At 38.5% G+C, this 19,867-nt stretch overlaps 2 protein-coding genes across 2 annotated transcripts; one reads left to right on the top strand and one right to left on the bottom strand.

The window, feature by feature from the left end:
• The first annotated feature begins 15,082 nt into the window (after window positions 1-15,082).
• LOC120779002 lies at window positions 15,083-15,486 on the top strand. Its single transcript, XM_040111105.1, has 2 exons — window positions 15,083-15,139; window positions 15,203-15,486. Exons 1-2 carry the CDS (start codon window positions 15,128-15,130, stop codon window positions 15,473-15,475), a joined length of 285 nt encoding a protein of 94 aa, XP_039967039.1. The 5' UTR covers window positions 15,083-15,127; the 3' UTR covers window positions 15,476-15,486.
• A 2,194-nt stretch (window positions 15,487-17,680) lies between these two features.
• LOC120778712 lies at window positions 17,681-18,143 on the bottom strand. The gene is made up of 2 exons (XM_040110674.1): window positions 18,020-18,143; window positions 17,681-17,942 (listed from the first exon to the last, which is right to left on the bottom strand). The coding sequence occupies exons 1-2, from the start codon at window positions 18,029-18,031 to the stop codon at window positions 17,724-17,726; spliced, it is 231 nt and encodes a 76-aa protein (XP_039966608.1). The 5' UTR covers window positions 18,032-18,143; the 3' UTR covers window positions 17,681-17,723.
• Between the last annotated feature and the right edge of the window lie 1,724 nt (window positions 18,144-19,867).

The following is a 19,867-nucleotide window of genomic DNA, read 5'->3' as shown; positions in this document are numbered from 1 at the left end:
GCTGTCACATTTTTCTAGCGGCGCATTTCCATACGTGCGTACACATGCAAACATACATGCATGTACATGTGACATACATACGTACTATATGTTTGCATTTCGGGAAAAGGCGGAGTGCTCCGATGTGTGTGTACTCTAAGTTAGTCACGGGTTTGCATATGCGAGCGGGTTTCATTGTACGTTGTGTTCACGCAGTAAATAATTTTTCGACTTTTCGCGAACATACATACATATATGTGTTTCATACATATTTACGGCCGATATAAGTATTCCAAAGAAAAAAATTGATTTTGGATTGATGAAATTGATTTTTGATCGATGATTGATTGAAAACTTTGTGATTGAAAATTTAAGAAAGAGGATAGCATTTGTTCCAAATTCGATGTCAAAATAGAGATGGATCCATAGAATTTGTTACTAAATATATTTTTCGAAAATTAATTTTTCTAAAGAATTCCAGCAACTTGCTGAGCACAACTGAGGTAATGTGATACTTCTGCACATAAATGGATCCAAGGGCTTTGAGCCTTTGTCTACAGATTTCTGCGCAATCGGCAATCAGAAGATCAGTAGTTTCCGGCCCTTTGGAGAAAGCGACTAGTTGGTCTAGCTTAGCTTAGTCCTGATGCAAAGTGAAAAGCTCCTATAGCGGATATCAGCTATAGGCAAAAATGCTCTGAACATGTAATAAACCTGCTTAGGTGTTTTACTTCTATTACCGCTATTTCATCTGAATGTCTAAAAGTATGTTTTTTTGCCTTGATCTGGCAAAAACGGAACATTCGACGAGGAAGTGTTCTTATCTTCTTCACAATATTCATTGCAGCTGATATTCAGTAAGGTGATTATTGCGTGAATACCGAAGTTAGAACTCAAACAACTAAGGTGAACCTTGTTGAATTCGAATAATACTCTCCGAAGTTAGGACTCCAACAACTAGGGTGGTCCTAGCTGAAATAGGCTTACGATTTAGCGTTGCCCAGCAAGGGCTTGTGATTGTTGGTAGTCGACCAGCGCTTGGTCTAAAGTCCAAAAGTTGAGTAGTTAACCACAAGAAGCCAACCGAAAGGAGCTTCTATCTGTTCCTATTTCTCAATTATTGAGATTGGCTGGCATTGAAACCAGTCTAGTCATTAAATCACTCAATGGCGGAGATAAATAGTATACTCGTAGTCATTCCTTCACTAGGCTTGAGCGCACAGTCAGCGAACTCAAAGGCCATACCGCTGTTTTACAAAGCAGAAGCCTAAAACTGAAACCAAACCTCCCCGAAAGTTTTAACCCATGCGTAAAAATTCTCATCTCCACACTTTTTATCGGACACATCAGTTAATCTGTGAGGTCGAGTAATGAAACTCGGGGAGAATATTTCTGTGATGACATGATGCTTTTGTGTTAAAAATGGGTAAAATGCGATCAATACTTCCTTTAGCTCTGTTAAACATAAATACATATTTCGAAATTCCGGTTGACTTTATAGTATAAAATAATATATCAGAAACCTTAAGAAATTCAAAAGGAATCTCTTTCAACTAACAAGATATCCTCTTAGCTAAAATTGAGGAAATCTGGGCAATATTTCTCCTAGTCTATACCTAATGTAAGGGTTTTTAAACCTTCGCTTTACTTAATACATACCTTACATATTGGCCAGAATGGGAGGTTTCTTAATGAAATTCAAATATCATTTAACGATTTAAGGCTTCCTTATTTATTGTACTATTACAAACCATACAATCATGATAGCCTACCATAATAGCTAATAACCGAAGCTTTTTTCATTTTAGTAACTTTTTATTGCACACAACTGTTGCAAATTCCTAAAACTCAATTGTTTTGCTCTCTGTTAAATGCGACTTACATATATGAAGTTCACGGCCAAATAACGTCATCATGAGGTAGGGTAGACTGTCCGCATGCATGAGAGTTCCGGGCGATACTGAAACAATGAAAAACGAGTTTTATATGACTGTGTGCAGACGAGGACTCTTTTTGTCGCCCAAACCGGTTTTTGTAGCAAAGACGAAGTGTTCGTGTCACTCGTACTCGGGTGCCACACTTAAGAGTTCTTGTTCGTAGCAGTTCGCGGTTAAGCAATTCGGCATTACTTTTCACTTTGCAATGGTTTTCAAGTTTGCTGATAGCGGTCAGTTTCAATTCAACAATTTGAGAAAGTGGTACGAAAGAAAATGCAGAAAATTCTCCTACTTAAGTTTGTGCACTTGTGTAGCTCGAGTGACCGCAATCAGCGACAAAAAGAGTCCTTGTCTGAACCTAGACTTACCTCCAACTTGGTAGTGTATTGAAAATATACAAAATTAAACCTGCATATAAGTACTTAAAACAAGTTTGATCACAGTGGATATTTTGTTTACGTTTTTGCTCATCTGCACGAGCCTGACCTATGGTGCAGCCAGATGAGAGCTTCGGGTATAAAAGCGCCACCGCCGCGTGATGTTTAAAATGCATTTCTTGATGCCATTGGTGAGTGAGCTTAAAATGCAAGGTGTTTTGCAGCGCTGCAGTCAATTTTAAATGCTTATAATACTTTAATGAATTATATTTTACAGCTGCTACTGTTTTTTGGAATCCTATGCACCATTGAGCTGGCTCTTGCTGTGCCTATCGTTATAGCAAACCGGGGTCCGTACTATCCACCAGACTTTGGCACAGCGTACTATCAGGCCACGCCACCACATCCGCCCCTTTACCCGACCAATCCATACTCGTATGGTTACTCATATGGCTACAGCTTCGGCTCGTTCAGTGTTGCACCGTTTATATATTGAACACATTTGTTTAAATAATATGCATTAAAGCGAAGTTTCGATTGTTTTATTTATTTAATTATAGGTAAAATAGTTTAGTGGTCATTGATAGTAAGATCCCAGTTAAGCATACAGTGGGAAAAAGTGATTTATTCAGCTTTAGACATATGTAAGTACCTTCTTCTATTCGTATTCTAGGAAAACCGAAGCCAAATTCAAACCGAATTGCGTAGGTGGTTAATACAAGCCAAAGAAAACGTTATATTTACTCTTCCTAGAAAGAGTAAGAACTACCAGCTAAATGCCACAATGTAAGTAACACAACATCGATGTAAAGTATGGCCTGTGGTTCTCATGAATAATAACAACGATTAAGATCCTATGCAATCTAAGAGGAGGTTGATAGTATAAGTGCTTTCTCTATAAAAGAGTTTATTTTGAAATTAGGCTTATCTGTGTATGGAGCTTCACCTTAAGCGTTAATGGGCCCTGAAAGTACGGCACGCCTTAACGAAAAGATAAAAGCTCTACTGAGGTGCAAGAAGATTAATGCGGAATGGGACGAAGCCAGGTTACTCAAATTAGCGCTAACGGCTACGATGTCAGCGCTCTTGTGGTCACTTGTAGCTAATGAGCTTTTGAAAAAATTTCAAAGGTAAGCACCCAAACTCATAGCCTATGCAGACAACATAGCTATGCAAGTTTTTAGATACAGTCAGTAATGTGATGCAGAACGCTCTGGGGGTCATGCACCTAAAGGTAAATATTGCTAAGACGGATCTGGTACTCTTTACCAGTGGTGCCTTATAGGCATGTAAGAAAATATTAGGGTATAGTTTGGGCTTAACACCGAGGCCAGGAGGATTGGTGTAACACAGCGGTAATCAAGCCTATATTACTTTATGGTGCTCTAGTCTGGCGACTGCTATGAAAAAATTTCATATAGGAAACCGATGGACTCAGTGGAAAGCTCTGCGACAGATTCAGCTGCAAGATTGGCTGCATTAGCTGAATTCTCTGGAAGGACCTTCGGGCATAGCTCTATAAGCAGGGGTATAATGGACAAATTAGATCACATACCCGCACGCTTTATTTGGAAGAAAAGGTTCCCAGTCACACTAACAGAGGGCGGATGGTGCAGAAGCCCACGACACACCAGCAGAAATTAGAACATCTAAACAGGTGACTCCAACACGGCTGATGGAGTAGGAGTCGGAATAAATTGCTCAGAGCTGAATAACAGGCAACCCTTTAAACTTCTGGGATACTGTAGTATTTTCCAGATGAAAGTTTTTGCAGTTGGTAATGAGGTCGAGATAGTTAACAACGCAGGAAACAACATAAAAAGTATAAATATATACATCGATAGCCAGCCAGCAATTAAGGCAATAATCTCACATCGCATTACCTCAAAGAATGTCCTTAGAAGCAGGGAAGTAGTAAATGTAGCCGGAAAGCGGACAGTGAGTTCCTGTTGGCCTCTTGACAGGTCACAAGCTACTGGCACCGCATGCGAGAAAGTGCATAGAAATTTACATGAGAAAGACGCTGAACCTCTCCTTTGTATCGCATTTTAAGTATCTAGGAGTTTCGGAGCTCAACCTCAAACTAAACTGACTAAACTGTACCTCTATTTGGCGTTACTAAGGATAAGTAGGTCTATGTACGGCATGATAGCACGTCAGTATAATCTAACCCAAAACTTCTTCTTATATGACCCGCCTGAAAAATGCTTTTTATTGAGGTCTCAAAAGTACATATGTCTCCATGACGGTGACAATCTCTGCATTGGACTAAAATGTCTGCTCGGAGAGTGATCTTGAAATTTGGAAACAAAAGGAAATTGTACTAGTCCAAAACTGAAGAATATCGTGGTTGCGGCAACAGTACGTAATCTAATTCGATCTATTATTCCAGTTGACCCTGTTAAAAAGCACTTTTATTCTACCGTTAATTTCTGCAAATCGGTGCCCGTTTTAACCTTTTCCGTGTTAGAAAATCTTAAAACAAGGAAATGGGGTTCATTGTTTAAACTGTGCCTTGGTATGTGGTTCGCGTTGATTGTCCCGAAACGACACAGGTGTTTCTTCGCTTACGAAGCGTCCATTCCTGCCGGAAAGCGGATCAACGCGACGATATTTTTCTTAGGCATAATATTTGATGCTGGATATGACCCATTCAGCCTTTTGAGAAACCGACTGTCTAGCCATATCATGCATCTACAATTAGCGGTCTCTTAATACGAGGTCTGGGACTTTAGCAGTTTTCCTATTAGTGTCTAAGGACCATACACAATTGATTGCGCCATCACTTGTGCACGCTGACATCTGGTCCTCTGATACACCTACATGCTGTAAGTTATTTCTTTGCAAGCCAAATTAGATTTCGCAACTACGCAAGTGTGTAAGTGTGTGAGTAAACTTGATGGCAACGATGGTCCGCTGACGTTGTTAAAACCAATAAAATGGTCCATGTGACTGTGGTCACGTTTTTGGAACGAGTGCAATACTTGAGGTTGAAGTGTGTGTGCGCCTTGCTTAGCCACCACATCAGGAATCATAAACTATCCAGCCACAACAAAAAGGAATGAAAGCGAAATGCTAGAAATTACGAGCAGTCAGCTGTGATGATGATGCGTTCAGTTTGCGGTTATTATTGTGTGTATTTTCTTCCGTTTAATTACAACAATGCGGTCACATTGCAACCGCAAGTGCAAATGCCAACAATCATTCCGTCCGGTGAGTTTGTGTGGCCTAGCCATGAACGTACGCTTTTTACGGTGTTACTAAGCGCTTTGCACGCACACACAATCATATATTTTTCCACACGATACGTATACGAACGTACCGTCGTGTCGCTACCTGCACTTTTCATTTGTCGCGTTGCAACAAACGTTAATGGTTGATTTGGTCAAGTGAAAGGCATGTCAGAGAGCTGAGTGTATGGACATACCCACATCCACAATATGTTTGTCCGTATGTGTCTTGTGAGATGCTTGTATTTCGTTATTAATCTTTTCACCTGACTACACCAAACTCTGCGCACAGCGGGAGTATAACTTGGATAGACGTGTTCAATAATCATATTTCTGTCGTTTCGGAAAGATTATCTTGAGTAAATTCTAAGTTTAGATAAATACGGTTTTTAGCGTCAAGATGGATACTATAGATTGTATTTGTGCTGAGTGCACCGGATGCTTTATATGATAGCGTTCAGGGCCACCACTTTATAAAACAATAAATAGTCGAGGATATGACTCAAGCTGAATCCATAACAGCGCGCCAGCCATGTTTTCTTTCCCTTACTTGATTTAATACCAACAAAAGTGAAATTCTTCTGCACTCTGTTTTTGAAATTCAGAGCAGGTCTTCTTTTTTGGCATAAATGAAATCGAAACAAAATTTAATAACATTCGTAGGTTGCTTTTTATATTTAGGGATTTGGTAATCCTCTGACAACTCACAACTTTATCGTAAATTTGATATTATACATACTCGAAACGTTCGAATATCAAGAGCACTATTTGGCTCGTTTACAGTAACTTCAAATGTTCATTTCCTCCAAAAAAAATGAATTAAACATTAAATGTTTTAGCGCGATAATTGGACTATGAAGCTCCATCACGGATCAGTGTTTATGGTATGGTGAATTCAATCAAGTTCGTAGACCACTACCAGACCAATTTCTTGAAGATCGTTCGAAATCAGTTGTTCTTCCGAAACTATTGATGCTGTGCGCAAATTGATAATGCAAGCTCGTCATGAGAAATATCATGAGATTGACCCAACTATAGGCATTAGTGGAACCAGCACGCATTCAATATTCCATGAACATTTGACTGTAAAGAATATTTGTTCACATTGGATCCCACACAATTCGTCAATCGCTTAAAAAGGCTAGTTTCGATTGGTCGAGAGAAATGTTAAAAATAGCGGTTCTTCGAAACACGTCTATGATATTATGATATCGTGGATTTACGCGTAAGAGCTCGAAAGTAAAAAGCAGTCGACTGTAAAGAGACTTTAAGATTAGCCGAATCCAACAAAATTTGTTTGCTCACGAAGCACTTTCAAGCAAATGATTGCCCAGTTTTTTGGAAAAAGTGGACAATTCTGAGTAGTATGTATATTCCAATTTTTGTGCTAGTTCACTCTTCACTACAACAATGCGAGCTTTCACACCTTGACTGAACCGAGCACTTTTTTGAGCACTGAAAACATCGATTTGATGAGTCATCGTCCGTATATTGTATTCCGGACTAGGCACCCAATGACATCTTATTGCTTAAGTCGGTACACCTCAATAGGGCGTTGCGATTTTTACAATGGAAAAAATATCGAACAAAAAATTTGTCTAAAATTTTGTATTTCGTCAAAAAATTTAGTGTACGAAAACGTTGGGAATGTTGGAAAAGGCTTACGGTGATTCAGTTTTATCATAAACACAAGCCTACGAGTCGTACAAAGCCTTCAAAGATGCTTCGAAGACATGCTTCGGTCTGAACGATTTCCCATCCTACATTCATGGAAAGCATTATAATTACCGATGAGATATGAGCTTATGAGTTTGACATGCACACAAGTTAACCATCATCGGAATAGAGGGAAATAAGCTAAACTTGACTCGAAAGTCGCTTAAAAATCACAGTGATTTGTTCCGGAGGAACAGACGATTAATAAGGAGTTCTAGTTGGACATATTGAGGCGTTACCGTAAGAACATCTGTCGAAAAGTACCGAAATTGTGGAAGAACAATTCTGGGTTTTACACAATGCTATCTCACTATCGCGTCGAGCCACGTTATGATCGAACCAAAAGCCAAAAACGCAATGAATACCATCGATCAATCACCGTATTCAACAGATTTTGCTAAGTGTGATTTTTTTTTGTTCCTCGAACTGAAATTGCCGCTCCCTGGGAACCCGTTTTCAAAAAAACAGATAACAAACTTGAAGTATTAGTCCAGAATATGGTTATCTTTATAAATATGTATATGTGACCTGGTCTACGAAAAGGGAGCTAACGTGCGAAAACTAGTTATCACATCACGTGAAAAAGCATCTAATCTTCCATCCGAATCAACTAAAAAGTGAAAATTGATTTTTTGACACCTAAGCCCCCTTTCCGTAGACCAGGTCACATATGATGTTTTGCAAGTAATGGACCAGCATATTTATATGATAAACGAACGTGAATAGTTTTCTCATTTCTTTTACACAGCATGTTATCGATACGACTTTCGTCAAATATTTGATAGTAACAACTCTTAGCTACACACATATACATATGTGTATGCACTTCTTCATTTATTTTATATATAATTGGTGTAGTTTAATGACTCTGGCAGCGCTTCCCTGCTGAATTTGGTAGCCACACAAACATGCAAACGCTGCCAGATACATTAGAGTAACTCAATGGTATTTATAAAACTTCTTGGTGTTGTTCTTGTCTAGCCATGTACATACGTAGTACATGTATCTCCGTATGTATGTACAAGTATTTTGAAAAATTTCAGATGTCTTGCTGTTTTTGAGTTCATCAGCTCCTTAAGACTACACAGCATTGGTTGGGGTCAAGCGGATCTCTTCAGGGTTTGGCTTACCTATTATGCGCGCTTTATGGTTAAGTGTCTGCCATTCTGCTTTTGTTTACGTGCGACTAGAATGCGCTATTGTGTGGGGCTTCGCCAAATATTGTGTTTCAATTTAAAGCTTTGTTCTATGTGTTCGTTCGGTTGCTCCGCGCACTCAGCATTCTATTCAAGGATGTACTTGCTGGCAATGGCGATGGTGTACATATGTCGCGACAACACCGTGTTTGAACTCGATTCGCGTTTGATGCATCCATTGTTATGGCATTCCATCAGAAATGCAGGAGTTACATGTGATGTCTACGGGCGCTTCAGTTCATCGCCCGCTGGATATGTAATCGTGTGTTTGTAAGTATGTGTGAGCGTTGATAAGCGTTCATAGCACGAAAGTCCGGTAGATTTTGGTGTAGAAACAATAATTTTGGACGCAAATGTTAGCAAAAGGCTAGCGCTATGTGCACTTGGCAGGGGTTTATTCACCTGACCGTTGTGACTCGAATTCGTTGACTTGCAGTCTAATGAACTGATAATGCATTGCTTTGTAAATAAGTTAAACATAAGTGTTATGAAAACCAACGGGAAAATTAAAAACAAATAAATATTGTAGAAATGAATGAAGATGCACTGAACTTTCGAGAATGGGAGATATTTTAGCAACTCAGGCAGAGGGGAGTGGAGCGCAGTTATGAGATGTATGTATGTACATATATTATGGTGATTCATTTTTAACTTTTTTAACTTTTGACATTGTTGTTGTTGTTAATACTGGATCCAAGATAGATAAAATTATCTACACTTTCGACGTTATAACTGTCAACAATAACGTGGGAACCAAGTCGCAAGTGCGACGACTGCTTGTTTGTGGACAGGATATATTTCCTCTTACCCTCGTTCACTACCAGACCCATTTGCTTCGCTTCCTCGCTTCCTTATCCGTTCTGGAGAAACCAGAACTAACGGCGCGGTGTTTGATCATCGGCGTACGCCAGCCTTCTCCATTTAGTTCTGCAGAACGAATTAGTTTATGCAAGAGTACATTGAAGAAGTAGTTTTGTTTGAAACCTCGTTTGGTAACCAACGGCTCGGAGAGGTCCTTCCTGATCCTGACGAAAGCTTTGGTATTGCTCAACATCAGTTTACACAGCCGCATTAGTTTTGCGGGGATACCAAATTCGGACATCGCGGCATAAAGGCTGCTCCTTTTCGTGCACACAATACGAACAATACAATAAGAACCTTATGTGCGAAGTTGAGGAGGCTTATGCCACGGTAGTTGGCGCAGATTGTGGAGTCTCCCATTTTGTGGATTGGGCAGAGCACACTTAAATTCCAATCATCGGTCATTCCTTTGTCTGACCATATTCTTCAATGAAGCTGATGCATGCTCCTCATCAGTTCTTCGCCGCTGTATTTGCATAGCTTGGCCGGCAATCCATCGGCCCTCGCCGCTTTGTTGTTCTTAAGACGTGTGATTGCGATTCGGACTCTTTTATGGTCGGGCAATGGAACGTCTGCTCCATCGAAGCTATAACAACTTTCACAAATACAAAAGGTTCCTTAAAGAACTTGTTTTTGATCGGCGGTTGTAAAATAGCTATATTATATAGTGCTTCGATCTTGTAAACAAGTTTCCATTCCATGCCAAATTTCTTGCAGATATGTATTTCGTCAAATACAAAAACTTTCCATACAAGAACTTAATTCCGCGTGTTTCAATTTAAATGCTAAAGAATGACTATTTTGTCTGCTTTGGCAACAATGGAAAATGTTATAAAAAATTTATAAATTTTATGGTGCTCTCATCTGGAATAAGTTGGTCATTTCTTTATCGCTGATAAAATCTCAACTTCCCTATTTGTAATCGCCGAGACAGCTGATAACACGATTACTATATGTGAAGCAAAAACAAAAAATCTTCGGCATAGTGGAAAGCTGCTCTAAATTATCCCTCTCCGTAGGCGCATAGATTTGTCTACTTGATAAACAAATACCTGAGTCACTCCATTGCATGATATACCGTTGACATTTTATTTATCTCTGAATTACTGAATCATATTACCAAAAAATAACTGTTTCCTCAGCGCCAGGAAGTAATTATCCATTTACAACTAGATAAAATGTCAATGCTTTGCCGAACTGTTTTGCGGATTGTGTTATCAGTGGATTAGCTTATCTAATGTTTATGTCTCGGCACTCACTCTTACCTCACAAAGTTACTCACTTCAAAGTAATTATGAATGAAATCTGATGAAACAAATTTGAATTTGTTTAAGGCATACAAGGAACGGTCACGTTCTGTCGGAGCCAAAAGGCGGCTGTTGACTTAGACGATATCATTTAGACTTTTGTTCAAATGTATACCGGGGAAAAGTTAAGAGTAGAGAAACTGGATACGGAAATCATTATTTTGGTTGCATTTGAACAATGGATATTGACGCAATATGTAGGAATACTCTAAAATATTTTGATTTCTCTGAAAAACTTTTATAAATTATTTTGACAATGTATCTAATATTATTTACTAGATCAAACGTTCATTCGATTGCGTTTATTTTTGGTATCAAGTTAATTTATATAAGATCTTAATCTTCACACAAGTTTCACTGAGATAGAACATACGAAATATCGTCAGAAATAAGCTCACTTTATTTTAATATGACAAAAATATTATTATTAAAATATTACAAACTATCTATATATATAGGGTAAGTCGAAGAAGCAGGGATCGTCATGGTCGATATATAGGAGAAGGTTTGAATCAAGCTACTACATCTATTTCTGACACCAAGTAATACTTTGTGTAAAGAAATTAAATGAAATACTTTAAATTGTGAAGCGAATCACAAATATTGACCAAGATGTAGTCTATAGAGTCAAGCAGAGTTTCGAAAATAATTTCATCAATCGGTTATATCAATTTGGGGCACCAAACTCCGTTGAACTATTCACATATCTCGTATATTAACCGGAGCCACGCATGTCCTTCTATAGTATTAGATAGCTTGTTATATCGGGATTTGTAGACTAGAAATCTACTACGTTAGTACAAATAGTTGGACGAATTAATTTTAAGATATTCATTTCTGCTTGTTCCAAAAATGTCTTTTGGAAAGACGTTTAGCTAATGTAAATGATGATTTACATACACCTTCAAATTTGAACTGATTTACAGCTACCGCATCAATCTTGAAGTTTGGTTGTTTTTATTTTGTTATTTGGTGTTATTTATTGAACTTTAGATAATGCTAATAGATGGTCGTAGTTATTACACCCGGTTATTCGACTATTTTACACGATAACATAGAATGAGATTGAATGATATAGCATGGATGCATGATCTCTTTTTGCAATAATCTGGTTCTAGAATTGCCCTGACACTTAAAACCAAGAAAAAACGTTTCTTTTGGCTGCACTGAAGCGATAATACTCTTCTCAAATAAGAAAATTCTCCATATAAGAACTTAGTGTTTATTGGTCAGTTTGCATGGCAGCCATATGCTATAGTGGTGCTATCTAAAAAAGTTTTGGAGTTTGTACCATTGTCTTCAGCAATAATCCATGAAAGGTTTTGTGTGAAAAAAAGTTTATATAGTATATAAAGTTTTTATACTTCGCGTGCTTTTCGAATTGGTACATTTTTTTCTGTAAGTTGGTAGTACTGTTGGTGACATCTATGCTAAATTTCATGTCAAAATATTAATCAGTATTTGAGATAAGCGTCGTTTTGTGATGCTCTACAAGTGAATTCTTCAATTTTTACTATGAAATTTGAAATTTGAAATTTATTGAACGAACAAGTGCGATAATGCACCATCCCATACTGCATTGGTATTCGTGCTCATTTCGCCACATTTTTAACTAAAATCGTGCCACAACCACCACATTCACCTGAATTGCCTTCGTATAACTTCTGACTATTCAGCAAATTCTTATGACCACTACGAGCACACCGTTTTGACTCAATTGAGGGTATAAAAGCTGAATCGAAGAATGCGTGATGGCCTTAACGACGGAGGATTTTTTTAAGGGCTATGATAACTGGAAAATTCGTTAGCATAAGTGTATCACCTTTCAATTTGATCACAGTAGTAAGAACTTTGTTATGATTCTTCAGTTTGTACTAACTAAGTTCCCGTATATACAGACAGACGGACATACTAAATCAACTAAAGTCGTCAAATGGTAAAGGTATATAATCAATGGGGTATCCGAATATGCCTTTTTCTCTAGCTTTTCTTACCGATCACGCTTGAGTTGTGTCAAACTGGCATTTCATTTTTTTCAGTACCATTCCAATGTGGACAGCCTTACGCCATAACATTTACAAATCATTCAAATTTATTACGAAAAATTCACGTTTTGTAAAGAGCGTGTTTCGCGCTTCGCTCAACTTATGGTCAACATAATCGGTCTACTGAGCGTACTATTCGCAACAACATCACCCAATTTAGGACCCAGCATTCTTTGTTGGATAATATTCGACCGTAAAGACCAGGTTCAGCACGCAATGAAGAAAATATAGCAGTCGTAGCTGAGTGGGTACACGAAGGAGTGGAGAGTCGACTCAGCGCTGTTCGCAGCAATTCGGACTGACAAAGTACAGATTGTACAAGAACACTCGATCTTCCCAAGCAACGTTTGGGCTTTTGAAAAGTTGCAAGTAGATCCGACGTTTTCGAGTCAAAATTTGTTCAGCGATGAGGCTCATTTCTTGCTTAATAGTTATGTATGTAAGCAAGCAAAATTGCTGCATTTAGGACAAAGAGCAACATGAAGAGATTCAAGAGCTGCCATTTCATGCAGAAAAACAACGGTTTGGTGTGGTATATGAACCGTTGGATTCATTGGTCCATATTTCTTCAAAAATCATGCCGGTGAGAACGTAACCGTCAATGGCGACTATTATCGCAACATAATACTGACTATTTGATGGCTGAAATTGAAGCTCGTGATCTCGGAAACATTTGGTTTCAACAAGACGGCCACTTGCCACACATCCGACTTATTGAGAGAACACTTTGGTGAGCAGATAATTTCAAGTTTTGGACATGTCAAATTACCACCAATATCACACCTTTTTTCAGTGGGGATATGTAAAGTCTGAAGACTGTGCGGACAATCGCGCTTCGATTCAGGCGTTGACGAAAAACATCACGCGCCTCATTCGCCAGTTACCAGTCGAAATGCTCGAACGAGTCATAGAAAATTGAACTCAAGGGATGGACCATCTAAGACGAAGCCGCGGCCAACAGTTGAAAGAGATAATCTTCAAAATATAAATGAAATAAATTCCAAAGAGTGTTCTTTCGAATGATAATAAACATTCCACATCAAATTTTAAGTTTCTGTGTCTTTCCTTAAAAAAAAAGGGAAACCTCGAAATGTTTATGTTTTTTAAAGCAAGTCAATAATCTACTAGTTTAAAAGCAGCAAGATTAAACAAAACTACGGATACAGTGCATCATCATCAAAGAAAATATCTGAAATATAAAACACAGAAACCGTTATACTGAGTATTAGAAGTCATTTCATCACTTTCCGGTTGATCTATAACTTAAATATGGGAATTAGTGACCGCAAATTGAATACTATAAATCGATCTGGTCTTTGCCTTAGCACTCTTAAACCGAATCTAACAGTTCCATTTCATTCCTGTGATTTATGGTATGCTATTGAACATCCTGACGAAATGATGTGAGAACTTTTCGTTGTACATTCAAAAGAGTTTCTAATAAATAATCTGAATCGGCCTCGTCAACTGCGATCGTCGATCGTTTTTCATACTGACAAAGTAGGGACAAAGGTGGGTAGGTGGGTTCTTAACTTCATTTACTAACTATGTACTTTTATAGAAGATCACATGCCATTCGCATTGTATTTATGTTAAAATGCTTTTTAGTCTTACAAGTTGCGGAAGGTTCGAGAGCTTTTCCTTTTTTCTTAAAACCGGGCCAGTAACGATTACTTTATTTTACTTTAAATATTAACGATATTGTTACATTTTGTAGAATACACAATATTGAAAACTATTTTCAGTAATTAGTTTTACTTAAGTCGTAGATAATTTCGACTATCTTGGAACCAGCATCAACGTCAGCCTCGAAATGCAACGCAGAATAAGTCTTGCCAACAGGTGCTACTTTGGACTGTGCAGGCTATTGAAAGGAAGACTTCACTCCGTTGGAGAGATCAGCTGGAGAAGAAACTGGCTACACTTCGAATCTCCAATTGGCTCCAAATAGCGAAAAGAAGAAACGACTGGCGCGCTGTTGTTAAATCGGCAATAACCGTGTAAGCGTTGTCTACGCAAGTAAAGAAGAAGAAGAAGTTCTACTTGCTTCCCAAAGAGCAGCATCAAGAATGCGCATCGAATCAGCGTTTAAATTAACTTTAGTTTTGTGATACCAACATTCCGAAGTGGCCAACAAGCTAGTACCAAGTCTATTTATTACCAACAGACGAAAAGTGAGCGCACTTCTCTTTCATTTACATATTAACTTTTATGGGTAATTACGGGTGTTGCAAGAATGTACCAATGCTCGTACATGCAACGTGACAGCAAGTCAACTTCTGGCAAATGCAGTGACCTTAGTCGATTGTCCTTGGCATTGCAGTCTGATTGCTGCTGCTGCATGTCTTGCTGGCTAACAGACGGAGGATGGCTTATATAAAAGTGCCAATGCAGTGCCGATGGACACATCAGTGCGCCTGTGGCAGCAAGATAAAGAAGTGTTTCGAGGAAGCGGATAAATTGTGATTACAAAAGTGCTATGCAGAAAGTGGTAAATTATATTGAAATTATAGAATAAGAAGCCGGAGTGTTTCATTCTTTTCCCTCTTTTCAGTTGCTCTTCGCCTGTCTGTTGGGAACTGTAGCATGGGCTACGGAGGTGTACTATGCGCCCGCCGGCAGCTCTGCGGCAGCTTATTATGCACCACTGCCGCTCGCAGTGCCGGCAGCACGCACCGCTGCAATTGTGCCATTGGCTTATTCACGCATTCAAGCTGCTGTGCCGGTGCCGACTGTAGAGACCTACAACAGCGTGCACACACCTGACTCGTTTCAGCAACAATATCGTTCCGACTACAAACCGGTCACCTATGAGTTCATACATTGAATATCGGAAAGAGTTCGCATGAAAATTGAAAAATTGAAATGATTTCTAATAAAGTCAACTGAAATTCATATAAAGTTTGTGTAGTTTTCATGTGATTATGCTTTTTTTGTGTTCAAAGAAATTGTTCCCAAAGTCTTAAGTACTAATTCGACTGTAAGATATTATAAGCTATAGCTATAGCCAAAACCGATACCATAGTTGAGATAGCTTCGTTCCAAAAATCTTAGATTTCATATATAAGAAAATGCTGCTTATAAAGGGTGATTTTTTGACAGATCGCGCGTGGTTTATGCAAGCTGTCATGTTATTTTTTTCAGTATTATTTGGCATTTCACCAATGAATGACTTACGCCTGAACAACGTTTACAAATCGTTCAACTTTATTACGAAAATTCACGTTCTATAAAGAATGTGTTTCGCGCTCTTAGCTCAACTTAAGGTCAACATAATCGGCTTACTGAGCGTACTACTCGCAACACCATCACCCATCTTAGGACCACGCATTCGTTATTGGATAATGTTCGACCGAAAAGATCACGTCCAGCAAGCAGTGAAGAAGATATAGCAGTCGTAGTTGAGAGTATACACGAACACCGTAAGTGTCGTTTCGGCGCTGTTCGCAGAAATTCGGACTGACATATGAAACGACTTAACGCATTTTAGGTCGATATCATAAATAAAAAATGTACAAAATACAGCTTGTGCAAGAACTAAAATACAGCCTTTGCAAGAGACATCGCCTGCCTTCATGGGCTCTTGAAAGTTTCCAAGATGATCCGACGTTTTCGAGACAAATTGTTTTCAGCAGTGAGGTCCATTTATAGCTCAAGCGATAAGTTGCCATATTTGGGATGAAGAACAAGCTGAACAAATTCAAGAGCTGTCATTTCATCTAGAAAAAACAAGGGTTTGGTGTGGTTTGTGGACGGTGGTTCCACCGGGTCCATATTTCTTCAAAAGTGAGGCCGGTAAGAACGTAACCGTCAACGGCGACCATTATCGCGCCATGAAAATCGACTATTTGACGCCTGAAATTTAAGCTCTTCATCTCGATTTAAAAAGACTGCGCCATTTCACCCACATCGCAGCCATCAATAATTTTTTGAGAGGACACTTCGGTGAATGAATTTCATGTTTTGAACCGGTCGAGTGGCAGCCAAGATCGTGTGATATCATACCGTTAGACTCTTTCCTGTGGCGATATGTAAAGTCTAGAGTCTATGCGGACAATCCCGCTTCAATTCAAGCGTTGGAGCAAAACATCACGCGTGTTATTCGCGAGTTATCGTGGAATTGCTCGAACGAGTCATCGAAAAATGGCCTCAACGGAGGAACCAACGCAAACGTAGGCAGCGACTACATTTGACAGAGATAACCCTTAAAAAATAAATGCCAGAGAATGTTCTTTCGAATGATAATGAATATTCTCCATTAAATTTGAAGTTTCTGTGTTTTTCTTTAGAAAGGTAGGGAACCTCGAAATATCTCCCCTGTTACTAAGCTATTAAAAAAAGGGTAGTGTCTAAAGCCTAAAACGGTACTATAGTTGAAACGGTATCATTCCAAAATTTTATTATCTTTTGCCAAAAAAAAGTTAAATCTTAAAAAGTCTGGCTATCTCAATACACTTTCAAGGGCACCTCATACTTTGGTGCGATCGCCAAATGTTTTCAATTTATCACTAGCTGCTTATTTTTTGAGGTCTCTTGTCAAAGAGATTTACATGTGTATTGAATGACTAAATTACCCAGTCGATTTCAATACCAGAGAGTATATGGATACACCTTAAAAGTGGTAGTTCTTTTTTCTATAACAGTATATTTAAGTTATACTAGTTGCTTGTTCGATTCGCCAAATTTTTAAGAGTTTCGAATTTTTCAGATTTGCTATTGTCAGGAAAACTAAAAATGTTGGTAAGGAAATTCGTATGGGTCGAATGACATTGAATTTTAAAGCGCTTTTTCAAATCCGTCAGTCATTTGAAGGCTGCTTAAGTTGAGCGTTGAAGAAAAAGATTTTGCCAACTACATTGCTGACCCTCCAAAGTCATCAAAGTTATTCATTTTAAAGACTTTACTAAATCCTACATTTTATGAGATAATACCAAAAAAGGGCCGACTGTTTCATACAAGACACAAATAAAGAAATATTTTTCTTTTTCAATGCAGCACTTTATTAATCAGAAATTTAAATTCTTCTCATATATTATATGCTTGCGGCTGCGGGTCTTTCAGTTTCTCCTCTGTAATTAGTGTAAGCCACGGTTAAGTATGGTGCCATGAAGCAGAGGTGTTACAATTTGTTGGGTGGTGATCAATGGCTCGACAATATGTACCGAAGCAGGCAATGCAGACAGTGCGGGCAGTGCGGCCAAGCGTGGCTCCTCCTGGTAAGTGGTTAGGAGTGGTGCCGAGTGCAAAAATCCGGGACGGGCGAAAGCCATTGCGAAGAAGCAAAACAATACGAGCTGAAATAAAGTTGTAGTGAAGAATTGTTGTATTTTGGTAAAATGTTTGCTCTTATGAATATTTATCTTCTGCTTACCAACTTAAACATTGTGATTATTTGTTTGCTAGTTAAGAACTGTAAGTATAAAGATGCACACTCGTTGAGTTAATGTTGTTCGGTAAGCTGTCAGCCGGTGTTTATATACTAATTTCAAATGTTTGAGCCTCCGGCGTTTGTGTTTGCTGCACTTTTGTGTCTTCCTTGCTTAGTGCTGATGGCAATTGAATAATTTGTAATTCTATAACAGTACGTGGGTTTTTGAAGTTCAGCCGCTGACAGTTTTTGGTCAAAAGTTGCAACATCATTAAAAAATATCATATTTTACTCCACTTGCGCGTGAGCATATTGCCGACTATGCGTAGACATAGTTCTCAAGTTACCTTATTAGAATGTCTTGTAAGTCTTTATATTATTTCCAAACTTTGCACCGCTTTGTCTTTGAGCTTGCTTGAACTTTAACGGTTCTTCTCCAGTTTCTTCTTCTTCTTTATTGGCATAGACACCGCTTACGCGGTTTTGGCCGGGTTTACAACAGCGCGTCAGTCGTTCTTCATTTTCGTTGTTTGATGTCAATTGGAGACTCCAAACGAATTCAGGTCCTTCTCCACTTGGTCCTTCTAACGGAATGGAAGACTTCCTCTTCCCCTGCTACCCCGACAGGTGTTACGTCGAATACTCTCAGAGCTGGAGTGTTTTCATCCATTCGGACAACATGACTTAGACAGCTGCCGCTGTCTCTTAATGCGCTGAACTATGTCAAAATCGTCGTATAACTCGTTCAGCTCATCGTTCCATAGACTGACTATAAATCTTCTGCAGAACTTTTCTCTGGAAAATTCATTAAAAATTAATTCTGTTTTTAGCTATATTGCATTTAACATATACGTAGCGCCTTCTTGGTGGAACCAGAGACCTTCAACATCAGCATCCTCTAATTCTGGCGCGAAAAAGTCATTAAACATGGTTCTTTACTGTTCCACATTGACAGGAACATTCATCCAAAATCCAGACATTTTTTTATGAAAATTGGGATCAGTGGCCATAGCGACACGCTTGATGGTCATTTTGCTTCATTTTTTGAACGAGACATACATATGTAGTTTGTAAGCCCAGAAACCAAGAGCTCCAGCAAAATTTTTCATAAAGTGGATGGACACAACTTAGTTTGTTGCACTGGCAGATGGACTCATTCAGGTCTTCGTCGATGCTCTGATCCACACCAGCAAAGCGTCTTCGGTGCGTACTGTACATCGTCTTTGAGTGTGGGCATTATACACTAGAGTAATTGTGGTTTGAAATCGAACCATAGTTGCTCGAGTTATCGACTTGTTGGGCGATTATTGAAGCCAGTGGCGATATTTCGCTGGATTGGAACCAATTTTGATAATAAATTTGCACGACCTGCAAACTTTGTCCTGAACTAAGTCTGTTCATTATGAATTGGCAAACTAAATTGCGTATGAGTCAATTAACAGCTGTCAAAAGGACCTACTCCGGAAATTGCGTCATTAAGAATATCACCTATAAAAAAAAACGCCCGTTAGAATTAAAATATGTTTTATAATTGGCTTGACAAATGGTTAAACATTGACAAAACGAACTTAGTAATACCTACTTACCTAACAACCATAGACCATTATGGCAACATGGGTTACCATTTTCATAAAATTTGAGTGTTTTTTGGAAAGTGTTCAATACCTATTCTTGAGTAATATTTACTCTAAAAAATTGTTCAGCATTTCTTTCAGAAATCAGAGTGTTTGGAAAGTTGTTAAAACGAACGACCTGGTATATTGATGATTTGCATAGTCTTAAACATAGATCTTAAGGCAATAACTTAATAGTTAATTTTTTTTTATTTCAAAGAAAATCCTATTCACTCGA

The sequence above is a fragment of the Bactrocera tryoni genome, chromosome 5 (assembly GCF_016617805.1).
Source record: "Bactrocera tryoni isolate S06 chromosome 5, CSIRO_BtryS06_freeze2, whole genome shotgun sequence".
Lineage (NCBI taxonomy): Eukaryota > Metazoa > Arthropoda > Insecta > Diptera > Tephritidae > Bactrocera > Bactrocera tryoni.
Note: the sequence above shows the minus strand (reverse complement) of the source record. Positions and strands in the feature narration are given on the sequence as shown.